This window comes from Papio anubis, chromosome 2 (assembly GCF_008728515.1).
Source record: "Papio anubis isolate 15944 chromosome 2, Panubis1.0, whole genome shotgun sequence".
In the NCBI taxonomy this organism is placed as follows: domain Eukaryota; kingdom Metazoa; phylum Chordata; class Mammalia; order Primates; family Cercopithecidae; genus Papio; species Papio anubis.
In genome coordinates this window covers 179,593,660-179,609,912 of record NC_044977.1, presented here as the reverse complement: position 1 = coordinate 179,609,912, position 16,253 = coordinate 179,593,660, and the positions used below count along the sequence as shown (strand labels likewise).

Genomic DNA, 16,253 nt, shown 5'->3' with positions numbered 1-16,253 from the left:
TTTGTGTGTTTTTCTTTTTTTTCTTTTTTTCTTTTTGCATGCTGTCCCCTGTGTTGGAACTCTCAATAGAGAGTAAGTTGGTTCAATATTTGTTGGAAACCTAACTTTACTGCATGACTGTGAAATTAACCCTTTTTCTCTGTTTTCTCTCCCGAAGAGTTCATGCAGTGTTGGAACCTTTGCAATCCACGAAATGCTATTTGCAGTTATGCAAACTATCATTCTGTTTGGAGATATGCTTTTTAATCTACTAATTAATCTAATTTGATTATGTTCTTCTGTTCTATATTTGATGACTGGCACACCTAAGATATAAGGGAGTTAAAGAAAAGTCTGCCTCAATTGTAATAGCTTGAGTATTTTAATTCTTTTCCAACAAATTATATTTATGAGATATGTGGGATAATAAATTGATTCTGTTGAAGATTGCTTCCATTGAATTATTTAAAAATGATTTTGAAGTTTCACAATTTTTTAAAAAAAAATTTAACCCCTACCTTCCCACAGTTGACATTTTATTAATGTCATTCCATAAAAGCTTTGTCTTCGGAAAGAAAATGTGAATCACTAGTATTATATTAGCATAGCCATTTTCCACTTTGTTCTTTAATCATAGATAAGGAAATGGGAGCATATTAACATCTGACAAGAACCCTTTTTGTTAGGGCAATCAAGTAAGAAATTTTGTATATAATTTTCAACAAATTTTAGATATGGATAATGAATGAAGATAGATCGGTGTATATGTATCTATATGTAAGTACAATTGACTTAGAGAGGGACACAGACCTCTGTGGAATCGAAAATCTATATATAATTTTTAACTCCCCAAAACATAACTACTGATAGCCTAGTGTTGACCAGAAACCTTACCAATAACATAGTCAATTAACATATATTTTATTTATTATATGTATCATACAGTGCATTTTTTTTTCTTTTTTTTTGAGACGGAGTCTTGCTCTTTCGCCTAGGCTGAAATGCAATGGCTCAATCTCAGCTCACCACAACCTCTGCCTCCTAGGTTCAAGCAATTCTCCTGCATAGGGGGGATTACAGGCATGCGCCCACCACGCCCAGCTAATTTTGTATTGTAGTAGAGATGGGGTTTCTCAATGTTGGCCAGGCTGGTCTCGAACTCCCGACCTCAAGTGAGCCACATGACTCGGCCTCCCAAAGTTCTGGGTTACAGGCATGAGCCACCACGCCTGGCCTATATACTGTGTTCTTATGAAGTAAACTAGAGAAAATAAAATGTTGTTAGCCAGGCTCATGCCTGTAATCCCAGCACTTTGGGAGGCTGAGGTGGGCAGTCACCTGGGCTCAGGAGTTTGAGACCAGCCTGGCCAACATGCTGAAACCCTATCTCTACTAAAAATACAAAAAAATTAGCCAGGCGTGGTGGCGCTGACTTGTAATCCCACCTATACAGAAGGCGGAGGCAGGAGAATCACTTGAACCTGGGAAGCGGAGGTTGCAGTGAGCCGAGATCGCACCAGTGCACTCCACCCTGGGTAATAGAGTGAGACTCCGTCTCAGAAAGAAAATAAAATGTTATTAAAATCACAAGGAAGAGAAAATATATTTACTTACTAATTATTAGGTGGAATGGATCACCATAAAGATCTTCATTATTGTCATCTTCACCTTGAGTAGGCTAAGGAGGAAGAGGAGGGGTTGGTGTTGCTATCTCAGGGGTGGCAGAGGTGGAAGAAAATCCACGTATAAGTGGACCCACACAGTTTAAAAGCATGTGGTTCAAGGGTCACCTGTATATGTGTGTGCATATGATCATTTACTAAGTACCATTGATAGGATATAAGCATTTTTGAAAAATAATAGTACAGGCTGGGCACATGGCTCACATCTGTAATCCTAGCTCTTTGGGAGACTGAGGTGAGAGGATTGCTTAAGGCTGGGAGTTTGAGACCAACCTGGGCAACAAAGGTAGACCCCATCTGTACAAAACTAAAAAAATTAACTGAACATAATGGTGCATGCCTGTAGCCCCACCTACTGAGGAGGCTGAGGTGGGAAGATCGCTCGAGCCCAGAGGTTTTAGGCTGCAGTATGCCATGATCGTGCCAGTACACTGCAGACTGGGTGATAGAGTAAGACTGTCTCAAAAGCAGTAACAAAATTTTAAAAATAGTACCATTTCTTATGTAGAGTACAGCAACTAACATGTCCACATTTTTATTTAGCTACTCACGTTTTATATAACCAAAAAATATTTCTACTTAGGAAACTCAGAGACGTCTTCTTGAAGAAAATGGATCTTAACATGAGCTTCGGATATGTCAGTGTGAGAATAAAGGCTTATTGGAAGTAGCTAGCCTGAGTCCAGAAAAAGAAGTGGGAGATGCTAGAAAGTTTATGGAAAATAAGAAGTTAATCTTGGCTCGAATAAAGGGAAGGTCTTCCCTTGCATTGAAGAAAAAGGGTTGGATATATGAGATGGGTTCAAGGATAAAGAGTTTGTTTCCAGATAGCCCAAGATCAATTTGGAGTTAGAAACTTGTCTAAGTATTTTAGACATTATCTTATAGACAGTGAAGGGACATTAAAGGATTTTGTTTCCATGCAAAGAATGATACCATAATCTGATGATGACAAACATGAGTTGACAAACTACAGCCTGCAAGCCATATCTTTCCTGCTTACTGTTTTTGTGAATAAAGTTATATTGGCACACAGCCATGCTTATTTGTTTATGTGGTGTCAGTGGCTGTGCTAAATGGCAAAGTTGAGTAGTTGCGATAGAGACCATATGGCTTGCAAAGCCCTAGGATATTTACTATCTGGCCTGTTACAAAAATGGTTTACTGATCCCTGGTATACAGAAAATATAAAACTAAAGTCAGGCTACTACAGAAATCCAGATCTGAGGTCGGAAAGGTTTGGTGCCTTTAGTGATGGTGTGGTAAACAGATTTGGAGGTGGTCAGGAAAAAGCTGTTCTAGAGGTTCTGAGGCCTCATGGGATAGATCAGAGAGACTATGTCAAGTAGGTCACACTTATGATTAAAAGAGAATCAGGATGAAGACATGCAAAAGGAGAATTCCTGGCAAACAGAAAGAAGGGAAGTAAGAGGAAAGCCGTGTCAAGTTACAGAACGGCCAAACATACTAAACTTAATGAAGACGCTGTTATACATCACGATTAGAAAGTAATTGGTGGGAGCAATAGGATGGAAACAGAGAGATAATTTATTGGGATGACTTCTGCATCTGTAAGCAAAGGATTTAGGTAGAGAATAAAAGAGTAAAGATAGAGGAGACCATGTTTTAGAGAGCAAGAATATAAAGTAGAAACATTAGCCTTAAAATGAAGAAAATCACTTCCTTCTTGAAGAAATGATGATTAGAAGGATAGGTATAGAGGAAATCAAATTGAGGGAAGAGTCAATGGAGAATTTCATGTTGAATGACAATAAAGAAGATAAGTTAGGTCATCTGGTAATAGAGTGGACGAGCACAACTGAAAACCAAGTGACCTAGCTTTAAGTCCTGGCCTAGCTATTAACCATCTGTGAAACATTGGGCAGGTCATGTAATTCTCTGGTTCCCTGTTTCCTCATCCATAAAACAGGAGGGTTGACCTAGGCATTCTAATGTCTGTGATTTTTCAGAATGGATTTTCATATAGGAAAGCTTGAGGTTGTAATCTTCAGGAGCATAGACAAGTGTTGAAACAAGGGTGAAAGTGAAACAAAGAATAGGATAATGGTGTCCTAGTAAATGAGCTTTGGGGGAGAGCCAGGAAGCTCTGATTTGTAGTGTTTGCCCATTTCTGAGATGTGAATACCCCATCCACTTCACAAAATTCCTGAATATTTAACAGTTGACTGTCTAGACAGGTGCAAACTGAAGCCAGCACATCACTGAACAGATTTGCTAGGTAACAATAAGAATGAGTACCAGATTAGTTACATGCATTTGTCATAGACTAGGTCTAGTGAAGTTCCTTGACAGTATTCGTGGCCCTCAGGAGAAGGCCAGAGACAGTTTAATGAAGCAGTTGGCCAAGTTTGGAATCTAAGAGAATCCAAGTTCTTGGGGGATTGTTGGGGTAGGGGTGGGACAAGAGTTAAAGGAATCCACACTGAGTAGGAACATTGTTGAAGCACACACTGCCTGGGGACCAGAGAATACTCAAAAATTTAATTATAGTTTCTACTGTTACCAGTATAGTGCATCTTAAGCAAATAGCTAAAGTATATTTTTATTTTTAACTCAATTTAAATGGTGAAGCTTAATTACAATTCTGATAAAGAAAATCCTTCATTTCTAAAGAGAAAAAAACAAGAGTTCATCTATAACTGTATAATGGGAATTCAAGAAATAAAATATACATTGAGAGCAAAACCCTTAGTTCTCAAGTTAACATATTTACTTTTTGAGATTAACTTGAAAAGTTAATAATTTTAAGATTTTTTTAACCCATAGTTTTTAATCTATGATTAAAGTGTTTATTATAATTTGTCCAGTAATACATTGTGGCTGACAGAGTTTTTTCTTCTTTACCTAGAAACTAATTTTCCAGTATGGTATTGACTATCTTATAAAGAGATACAGCCTTGATAAAGGTCACTTTTCACAAGTATTTTAATGAGCTGCATCACTTATAAACATTATCTTTCCTTCACTATAATAATTTTTTTCTACCTTATAAAAATGTGTAAACCAATAGATTAATATTGGAAGTAAGTAAAAAACCCATGAATGGATATGGAGACTAATAGTATGCCATCTCGGACTTTTTAAAAATCACTAAAATTTAGATGTAGACATTGATCTTGGATTTATTTTATTTTAGATGGAGTTACAGTTGAATCATTTAAAATTACCATTGAGGCAGTTTTAATAAATAATATATCCCATACCAAATTATTTGTGACAGTTGTCATTTTGAGAAGTCTGAGGATTCTCTAATTAGTCTATTATGCCAGGTAAATTTTATACTTTAAGGTCATTGTAGTGTTCTCATTTACTCAGTACCACTCTTCGGAAGAACTGAGAGTTAGTGAAACTATAGTTTTTTCCCCTACATTTTATAGAAAACAGATTTCACTTTAACCAGTTTAAGCTGTGGCATCATTGATAATATTAGGTGTGCCAGCCATTATGGCCAAACTTTCTTTACCAAGTGATGCTGCATGGAATAGCTAATTGTCAAACTTCTGCAGAAGTTGGATAACAGTTCAAATGTACTCTTGTATCACAGAGTCCAATGAAAAGCAAGAGAGATTGTTTTTCCGCTTGGCTGCCAAACGCTGTGCCTCTGATTCCTGTGTTCCTTTCTATATTCATTTTGAATTGAACATAGAGGTGAATATTTCCTCTTTTTTTCTCCCTACCTCTCCCCTTTATCAACTGTAGGTATTCAGCATGTTTTTGGAAACGCTAGTGGATTTCATACAAGTCCACAAAGATGATCTTCAAGATTGGTTGTTTGTACTGCTGACACAACTACTAAAAAAAATGGGTGCTGATTTGCTTGGATCTGTTCAGGCAAAAGTTCAGAAAGCCCTTGATGTTACAAGGTAATATTTTTTTCATATATTTCAAGTTAACCTGATAATAACTAGGAATATCTAACCCCCATATTAATAGTTCAGATTTCTGAGTCCCTTTGAACAATTTAGATTGCATGGACTCCATTTGAAGATTGTTAATCGTATATTTAACGCAACATTTTTCCTTGGGTCAAGCCCTGCATTTCTTTTATAAAAATTGTATTAATATTGGTTGACTAGTTCAAGGTGGTGTTTTATCTTAATTGATATATCAGCAGCTGGGCATGGTGGCTCACACCTGTAATCCCAGCAGTTTGGGAGGTTGAGGCAGGCAGCTCACTTGAGGTCAGGAGTCCGAGACCAGCCTGGTCAAAATGGTGAAACCGTATCTCTACTAAAAATGCAAAAATTAGCCAGGTGTGGTGGCAGGCATCTGTAAGCTCAGCTACTCGGGAGGCTGAGGCAGGAGAATCGCTTGAACCCGGGAGGTGGAGGTTGCAGTGAGCTGAGATTGTGCCACTGCACTCCAGCCTGGGCAACAGAGCAAGACTCTGTCTCAAAAGAAAAAGTAAAAAAAAAGGTATCGGCAAAGTAAGGTTGAAGATTGAAGATTTTATTTAGTCTACTATAAAAAGTATTTTCTGTGTATTTAAACAATGTTTTATTATGCATTTAAATATTCTAAATCTCTTTTCAGAAGGTTTTGAACCAATGATACAGTTCTACTTTCTTGTGTAGATTGTTGAAATAAGAAACACTTATTTCAAATATCTGTTTACTAGGTTGAGGTGAGTCAGAATTCAGATTTTAGGTGTAGAGAAACATTTCTGAGAATGTTAAGCTTTTTGCTGAATACATTTTTCTGATTAAATCTATAGTTGAGGCAAGATAGGCTATTATTTACTATAGTGTTGCTTTTTGTTTGTTTGTTTGTTTGGGACGGAGTTTTGCTCTTGTTGCCCGGGCTGGAGTACAATGGCGTAATCTTAGCTCACCGCAACCTCTGCCTCCCAGGTTCAAGTGATTCTTCTGCCTCAGCCTCCAGAGTAGCTGGGATTACAGGCATGCGCCACTATGCCCGGCTAATTTTGTATTTTTAGTAGAGACTGGGTTTCTCCATGTTGGTCAGGCTGGTCTCGAACTCCCGACCTCAGGTGATCCGCCCACCTCAGCCTCCCAAAGTGCTAGGAATACAAGCATGAGCCATTGCGCCCAGCCTGTGGTGTTGCTTTTTAACCCAGTACTGAGTACAAATTCAGATGTTCATATTCTTCTGAGGATACATTTATTGTATACTATACCAGATGGTTTATACCACATGCAGATACTACTTCATGGATGTTTTTTGGATGACATTATGTTTGGTATTAAGCATAGTCTTTTGCTATTACATGCGTACTTGCTAACTAAATTTTTGTTTTGCTTTGCTTTGTTCTCGTTTCAGAGAATCTTTTCCAAATGATCTTCAGTTCAATATTCTAATGAGATTTACAGTTGATCAGACCCAAACACCAAGCTTAAAGGTAAAAATTTGAGATCTTTCGAAGACATTATAAGGAATTGAAATATTTATTAATAAAGTTATGTTGATATTTGTATTTCTGTCACATGAGAAGCTGTTCAATCAGTGGGTTTTGTTTTTATAAACTTTCAGACAGTCAAGCCAGCACTTCGGGACCAGCTTCACTCTTTTTGGAGCTCCAAGGTTTTATTGTTTTTGTTTTCATTTGCATTATTTCTTTTCTTAACTCTCTGCAGTGTTTGCATCTATATTCAACTACTAACCTTTGTAAGCCTTTTACGCATGCACATATTTGATTTCAAATGTTATTTAAATGCAATGCCAGACTCTGAGTCTTTTGGAGAAACTTAATGGTAATACACATTTGGAAGGCATCACAGTATTGCCATCTAACCCTAAGCTGGTAATGCAAACGCACTCTATAAAGTCTTATCTAATTTTATGTTTGTGATTTCCCATTACTTTTTTTTTTTTTAAGTGTCAGGCATTTTAACAGGTATTTTAGGCAAAATGTCAGTTTTGCCTATGTATTAACTAAACACAAATTTTTAAATTTAACCTCAGTCCCTTTCTTCAATTATCCTTAACTGAAATAGTAAGTTTTTTTCTGATGTATGCATAACATTTGGAATTATAATTAACTTTCTTATTTGTTACATACACACATTTTCCAGTTAATGTGAAAACTAAGTGGATTCCAATTTGTGATTTAAAATGATGATTAAATTTTACATAAAAGAAAAAAATTAATGTACAAGAATAGCTCGTGAATTCTTTACTAAAGGGTTTTTTTAGTGAGTTTTATTAAATGAGATTAAAGTCAGGGAAATAACAAGCATATGTACTTACACAAGTCCTTTATTTTTCTGCTCTATCCTGCACGAAACATATTTCTACAAGCATTACTGCCCAGGATTGATTTTTCCCTTAAGTTTCTGAATGCAATTGTGCCTCAGAATCACAATTATGTTTCTTATCAGGGTTGACTTTGTAAACCGAAAAGTGTCTGAGACAAGTCTCAATCAATTTAGAGTTTGCCAAGATCGAGGATGCATCCAGGAGAAAGAGATACAAGCTACAGTAGGGTCTGTGGCCTGTGCTTTCTTCCAGAGAGGGCTTTGAGGACTTTAATATTTAAAAGAGAAAGAGCCAGCAGAAGGGGAAAGAGGAACAGTCAGGCATTCATCTAGTGTTCAGTAAATCTGATCTTACATAAGAGAAAGTAAACATAGAGTAGAGGAAGAAGTCAAATATGTGTTTGTCTCTGGGTGAGTGGGGGATGATTTCTAGTCGCATCATTGTCCTCTACCTGTGAAGATAAACTGTTAATTTACATTGTCAGCATGAGGGAGACCACCTGAAGAGCTGTGTAGCCTTCTATCTTGCAGCTGTCTGTGTATGAACAAATGGGAGGCAGTTTTTTGGATGACTCAGTTCCCAAGCCTAACTTTTCCCTTTGGCATAGGCCATTTTATTTTCCTTTCACAACTTACACTCAATATAATGTTGTTTTCTTAGAGCTGCTAGGGGAAAGAGGTTTCATCTGTTTGATTTTGAAAAGGGACTTGCAGAAGAGTAATTTACTTGATATTATTAATAGATATTTTTGAACTCAAAATGACCAAGGCATTGTGCTAGGTGTTCCTGGGAATATAAAGTTTGTAATTTTATCATTATTAACTATAATATATAATAAACTCTAAACAGTAGTAAAAGTTATGATATAGGTACCTGTAGTGGTGTTCAGGTGCTACTGAAATGTATGTAGAGTTAACTAGGTGTGGTAGTTCATGCCCATAGTCCTAGCTGCTCAGGAGGTGAGGCAAGAGGATTGCATGAACCCAGGAGTTGAGGTTACGGTGAGCTCTAATCACGCCACTGCACTCCAGCCTGGGAGCCTCTTTTTTTTAAGAGACAGAGTGAGACCCTGTCTGTTAAAAAAAAAAAAAAGAAAAAAAAAAGAAGTAAAGAAAGAAAAAAAGTAGAAAATGTATATAGAGATGTTTCATGGGCCAGTGCAAATGAAGGTCTAAACCAGCTTAAGAAATAAGGGTGAGGCTGGACACAGTGGCTCACACCTGTACTCCCAGCACTTTGGGAGGCTGAGGCAGGTGGATCACTTGAGGTCAGGAGTTTGAGACCAGCCTGGCCAACATGGAAAAACCCTGTCTCTACTGAAAATACAAAAATTTACCAGGGGTGATGTTGGGCGCCTGTAGTCCCAGCTACTTGGGAGGCTGAGGCAGGAGACATCGCTCAAACCCAGGAGGCGGAGGTTGCAGTGAGCCAAAATCATGCCACTGCTTTCTAGCTTGGGAGACAGAGTGAGACTCGGTCTCAGAAAAGCAAATAAATAAAAATAAGGTGTTGATAATTGAGTTCAGAGGGAGAATAAGTTGCAGGAGACTTGAAGAGAAAGACAAAGCAAAGATTAAAATGAGATATGCACAAATTAAAAGTAACTTTCCTATTGGAAAATATTATACTGGAAACTGGAATCACAAGATTGTTTCTCTAAAAGCCTAAGTTATTTATAAATACATATTTAATATAGATAATAGATATATTAGCAAATCCATGAAGGAAAATCACTTTTTGGCTGGTCATGGTGGCTCAGGCATGTGATCCCAGCACTTTGGGAGGCCGAGATAGGTGGATCATCTGAGGTCAGGAGTTCGTGACCAGGCTGGCCAACATGGTGAAACCACGTCTCTACTAAAAATACAAAAAGTTAGCCGGGAGTGGTGGCATGCACCTGTAATGCCAGTTACTCGGGAGGCTGAGGCAGGAGAATCGCTTGAACCCAGGAGGTGGAAGTTGCAGTGAGCCGAGTCTTTGCCACTGCCCTCTAGCCTGGATGACAGAGTGAGACTCCATCTCAGAAAAAAAAGAAAATCACTTTTCAACTCTTACATCAGTGTTTAGAATAGCAGGGAAAAGTTATATTGGAGCCATACCTTATGCCAAAAATAAAACCAGCTTTCAAGTGGGTGACAGGATTATGTATAAAAAGTTTTAACAGATTATAGAAAACCACATGTAACTTGAGTATCAGATCTAGAAAATTTTTTTATTTATCTTTCAGATAAATGATGGACGTTTATATAAAATTTTACATCTCTTTTCGAGTGTAATGTGATTACATGTCAAGAGGAAGAAATGGGGGGAAATGGCAATACAAAGTGATTTTACTTGAATTAGTAATACTTTAAAGATAAATGTAATTTTTGCTGACCTCTTTTTCTGGGTTTCACAAACAAGTTAAAGAATCTCACATCCCTTAGCAGCTAGATTGTTTTTCCTTCTCTGAAAAAGAATGCATGTTTGCTGTGTTAAAATTATAAACTAGGTATAATCTAGTAAAATATCCTGATAAATATACATGTTCAAATGATTATATATGTATTGTGGTTATGTTGCCTGTTAGTATAGTAAACACATACTTTCTGTGAAACCCTTGTAAAATTTTGCATGACGATAAATTGCCAAGGCACTGCATTAATTGAATCTCCAATAGTGTTAATAAATATATTCAGTTATTGATGGTGGCAAATTATAAACAAAATATATTGATGTTCATTTTTTGATTTAACGTAGTCACCTTCCATCTATTAACACTGAGAGAGGATGACATTGCTTCAGGAATTCAGAATATTGGCCAGGGAATGGTGGCTTTTACCTGTAATCCCAACACTATGGGAGGCCAAGGTGGGCAGATCACTAGAGCCCAGGAGTTCGAGACTAGCCTGGGCAACATGGCAAAACCCCATCTCTACAAAAAAATTTTTTTAATTAGCTGGACGTGGTGGTGCATGCCTGTGATCTCAGCTACTCGGGAAGCTAAGGTGGGAGGATCACTTGAGTTGGGATGTCGAGGCTACCAGTGAGCTGAGATCACACCACTGCACTCCATCCTGGGTGACAGAGTGAGACCTTATCTCAAAAAAAAAAAAAAAATCAGAATATTATGTGCTATCATAATTTAATTGTGCCTGGTACTTTAAAACTAACCAGAAATCTCTTTTCCTGTCTACTACACATTTCTGATGGCTAATAGGTTAACTTTTGGTTTTTTCAATAAATTTATTTAAAGTTACAAATATGCCTTTTAATTGGCAAGTAAAAATTCTATATATTTATGGCATATAACATGTTTTGATATATGTATACATTGTGGAATGGCTAAATCAAGTTATTTAACATTTGTATTACCTCATAGGTGTATCTTTTTTTGTGGCGAGAACACAAAATTCACTCTTTTATCAATTTTCAAATATACCATATATTGTTCTTAACTGTAGTCACCATGATGTACAGGTCTCTTTTTGTTGTTGCTGATTATTTATCAAGAGAAACTGTTTCTTACCCCACATATTCATAATTCATAGTTCAGAAACACAAGTTAGTTACAAACTTCTAGGTCATTCAGCCTGAAGAAATTCTTTATATTCCATAATCCCTTTGCACCCTGAAAGATACCAGCCTTTCTCATCTCCTCAAAATCTTTCATGGAATCATAATTTCCATAGAAATCTTCATATGCCTTCTTTCCTGGTTTAGCTACAGCAAACTTATAAAGAGCTGCTACCCCCAGGGATACAATGAATGCTCCTACAATATGAAATTGCAGACATTTGGCCAGAAGACCGTGCATCTGAGATTTCATCATAGCACTGGGAGCCATGGTAGTTGCTGTCCTTGATATCTATGTCAACCTCTACACCAACATCTTCCTGGCTGATGGAGAAATCATATCTCTTAAACCTATTACTCCTGTCTAACTAAAATGCTGTGCCCTTTGACCAACATCTCTCCAGTCCCCTACCCTCCATTTTACTCTCTATTTCTATAAATTTGACTTTTTTTTACATGCTGCTTGTAAATGAGATCATACAGTATTTGTCTTTCTATGTCTGGCTTATTTCATGTAACATATTGTCCTCCAGGTTTATCTTCGTTATCACAAACAACAAAATTTCCTTTATAAGGCTGACTAGTATTCTATTGTGTATATATATACCACAGTTTCATTATCTTTTCAGCCATTGATAGACACTTAAGTTGATTACTTTTTTTTTTCCCCCGAGGCAGAGTTTCGCTCCTGTTGCCCAGGCTGGAGTGCAGTGGTGCGACCTCAGTTCACTGCAACTCCACCTCCCAGGTTCAAGCGATCTCCTGCCTCAGCCCCCTGAGTAGCTGGGATTACAGGTGCCCACCACCACGCCCAGCTAATTTTTGTATTTTTAGTATAGACAAGGTTTTACCACGTTGGCCTGGCTGGCCTTGACCTCCTGACACTAGGTGATCCGCCTGCCTCGGCCTCCCAAAGGGCTGGGATTACAGGCGTGAGCCACTGCGCCTGGCTGATTCCATATCTTGGTATTATGAGTAATGCTGCAGTGAACATGGAAGTGCAGATGTCACTTCCACATTCTGATTTCATGTCCTTTGGGTATATACCCACTATGGAATGCTAGATCATATGGTTGTTCTATTTCTAATTTTTTGAGGAACCTCCATATTATTTTCCATAATGGCAGTACTAATTTACATTTCCACCAGCATTGTGGAAGAGTTTCATTTTCTCCACATCATCACCAACACTTATCTTTCATCTTTTTGATAACAGTCATTCTAACAGGTGTGAGGTGAATATCTCAAATGTGGTATTAGTTTGCCTTTCCCTGATGAATACTGATATTGGTCATTTTTCCATACACCTGTTGGCCATTTGTATGTCTTTCTTTGAGAAATGTCTATTCGGATCCTTTGCCCATTTTCTAAACAGTTTATTTGTTTTCTTGCTATTGAGTCGTGAGTTTCTTATATATTTTGAATGTTAACCGCTTATCAGATGTATGGTTTACAGTACAATATTTTCTCCCATTTTGTAGTTGTCTCTTCACTCTGTTGATTGTTTCCTTTGCTGTGCAGAAGCTTTTTAGTTTGATGTAATCTCATTTGTCTATTTTTGCTTTTGTTGACTGTGTAGAGTTATAAATACTTCTTAAAATTCGTTATGAAAGAAAAATGTAATATGATCTCTTTTTTTAACTGGAAGGAGGAAGGGAAAAATGTACACGTGTCAGAACCTTATTTTAATATTTTACTCCCGTGAATTTATTCAGTATGGCACTTCCCAGAGACCTTATTTCGCCTGAGTGACAAAAATGACATTAAAATCAATACTAAGGGAAGAAAAAACATAGAAAAACATATTACCTTTAAATTTGACAATTTCTTCTCAAGTTTCAATCATACATTTAAACCTTCATTATTCTAAGTCAGCAAATTAGCATTTAATATGTGTTCAGCATCCTTGCTGTATCCAAGGACTGTGTACTATGTCATGTGCTGTTTCTTAAGTGCCCAGGTAGAACATGGTGACTTTAGTTAATAACAATGTATTGTATACTTGAAAATTGCTAATGAGGGGATGTGGAATGGGGAGCTATAGGTCAAAGTATACATAGTTGCAGATCTATAGGATGAATAAGTCTAGAGATCTAACAGACAACATGAAGACCATAGTTCATAATATTGTATTATATGTGGGATTTTTGCTAAAAGAGTAGATTTTAGGTGCTCTTGCTACACACACAAAAGGGGTAACTGAGATAATGGATTCATTGATTTGCTTGACTGTAAGAAACATTTCACTATGTATATGTATATGAAAACTTATACACATTAAATATATAAAACTTTAAAATTGAATTTATAAAAAGAAAATTGCCAAGAGAATAGATTTTAAGTGTTCTCACCACAAAAAAAATAAGTATATGAAGTAATGCATTTATTAATTAGCTCAATTATAGCCATTCCACAGATACATATATTTCAAACATCTGCCTTCCGTGCACCTACACATCAAGAATTACTGGGAGAATAGGCCGGGCACGGTGGCTCATGCCTGTAATCCCAGCACTTCGGGAGACTGAGGTGGGCAGATCATGAGGTCAGGAGTTCGAGACCAGCATGGCCAACATGGTGAAACCTCGTCTCTGCTAAAAATACAAAAAATTAGCTGGGTGTAGCGCCTATAATCCCAGCTACTCGGGAGGCTGAGGCAGGAGAGCTGTTTGAACCCAGGAGGCGGAGGTTGCAGTGAGCCAAGATCGTACCATTGCACTCCAGCCTGGGCAACAGGGTGAGACTCTGTCTCAAAAAAAAAAAATATATATATATATATATATATAAACCTACACAGAACATTTTTATCCACAGAGGTGTTGTCTTTTCTTCAGTGGTACTTGTGTAACTCATTTTTGTGACAGTTCTTTTGGAAGGCAAGTCTAACAACTGGTAGACTCACTAAGGAACCTCATCTCATTATGTGAGTCTGTGTTTAACAACAACAACAAAAACAACTATATTGCCCACCTTGATTGCTACCTTGATTTGCCATACCTTTTTTTAAAAACACTTTGGTTCATTTTCCCAAAAACAAAATTACAGAGTTAATAAAGACCAGCTCCCTGTGAGGCTGGCCAAGAGTCAGCCATAAGCTCTGAGGGCTGATTTAAGAAAATGTTTATAATCTTGTCAAGATAGTCTTCAGCAGTTGTTCAAATCTTGGGAATGAAACACCTGGGACCTCGAAGTTCTGATTGTGTGTGAAAAACAAAAGTCATCAACACTATCATATACTTGTACCTCAGGTAGGTAGGTGATTGTATCACGTGGCTGGGCATGATGGCTCATGCCTATAATCCCAGCTCTTTGGGAGGCGGAGCTGGGAGGATTGCTTGAGGCCAGGAGCTCAAGACCAGCCTGGCCAACATAGTAAGACCCTTTCCATATATAAAAAAATAATCATCATCATCACCTGATTATTTTTGAAATGTTCTCTAGTGTCTCACAATAACCATCTTTCTGTCCTTTCTCTTTGTGCTTTCCTCTGCAGGTGAAGGTTGCTATCCTTAAATACATAGAAACTCTGGCCAAACAGATGGATCCAGGAGATTTTATAAATTCCAGTGAAACTCGCCTAGCAGTGTCTCGGGTCATCACTTGGACAACAGAACCCAAAAGTTCTGATGTTCGGAAGGTATGTTTTAATATGAGGTTTAGAAGATAAATTGGGAAAGCAAGTCAGTTATTGTGGATTGCCAGTGAAGTAAGCTAATATTTTCAGCACCTTAGCAGTTAGCAGTGAGTTATGAAGAGCTTTTTAAAAAAATCTTTAAAATTGTTTCAAATTTTATCCAATTAATGTGAGTGTAATTTTCAAACCTAGAATCAAAAGTAGCTGCCCTTACAATGATTCTCACTCTAATTTTATAACCATTCAGAATATTTCAAATCATTCCCCTTGCATTTACCTATACATTTCAAATAAGAGCTTACACTATTGTTTGATTTATCAATTTTTAGACTTTTTTTTATCTATTGATAAATGTAGACATTAGGTATATCCATCTATCTTGATAAGTGAGGACTTAGCTTTCTCATACTTTCTGTATCCTTTCTAAGGTATTCATAAAATACTTATGAATCAATTACTAGTTATCAGTAGAAAAGATTTACATTTGACTATGCAGGTATTCACTTCTATACCAAGTGATTTGCGACTGCTTTCTTTCTTATAGAAACGTTATTTGTCCTGGAGTTGATAATTTGCCTTGCTTTTTCATTTGCCTACTTTTTTTTTTTAAGTATCTTAATATTTTCAACATCTCTGCTATACGTGTATGACTATTATTTTTCACATGCTCAAAAACATAGATTAAACTTATTTTATTTTCTAGAGAGCTCCTTCCTAGACATTCTGTTTTCTCCAGTTTTGACATGTTTCTCCCCAGGCCTGCTGCACACACGTCTGCCTGCAATTTCTCTTGAGCATCTTCCTGAGACTTATCTTCATCCCTGTTTACTTCTTGCATCTTTTTTTTTTTTTTTTTTTTTTTTGAGTCTCGCTTTTTCACCTAGGCTGGAGTGCAGTGGCATGATATTGGCTCACTGCAACCTCCACCTTCCAATTCAAGTGATTCTCATGCCTCAGCCTCCTGAGTAGCTGGGATTACAGGCACCCACCACCACACCCAGCTAATTTTTGTATTTTTAATAGAGATGGGGTTTCACCATATTGGACCAAGCTGGTCTCAAACTCCTATCCTCAAGTGATCTGCCCACCTCGGCCTCCCAAAGTGCTGGGATTACAGACGTGAGCCACTGCACCCAGCCTGTTTCTTGCATCTTGTATTTACTTTT

At 37.3% G+C, this 16,253-nt stretch overlaps 1 protein-coding gene across 42 annotated transcripts in view; it reads left to right on the top strand.

Annotated features, from left to right (window-relative positions):
• The window catches only part of CLASP2 (cytoplasmic linker associated protein 2), a 221,060-nt gene that overhangs the window by 147,393 nt on the left and 57,414 nt on the right, over positions 1-16,253 (top strand). For 20 of the 42 annotated variants that reach the window (XM_031663794.1, XM_031663819.1, XM_031663803.1 and 17 more), the window contains 5 exons: positions 70-72; positions 5,382-5,545; positions 6,963-7,041; positions 7,173-7,223; positions 14,947-15,090. In XM_031663794.1, the coding sequence (XP_031519654.1) occupies positions 70-72; positions 5,382-5,545; positions 6,963-7,041; positions 7,173-7,223; positions 14,947-15,090 (441 nt within the window). The remainder of the gene's footprint in view (positions 1-69; positions 73-5,381; positions 5,546-6,962; positions 7,042-7,172; positions 7,224-14,946; positions 15,091-16,253) is intronic. The other 22 variants (XM_031663835.1, XM_031663824.1, XM_031663821.1 and 19 more) reach the window with 3 other exon arrangements.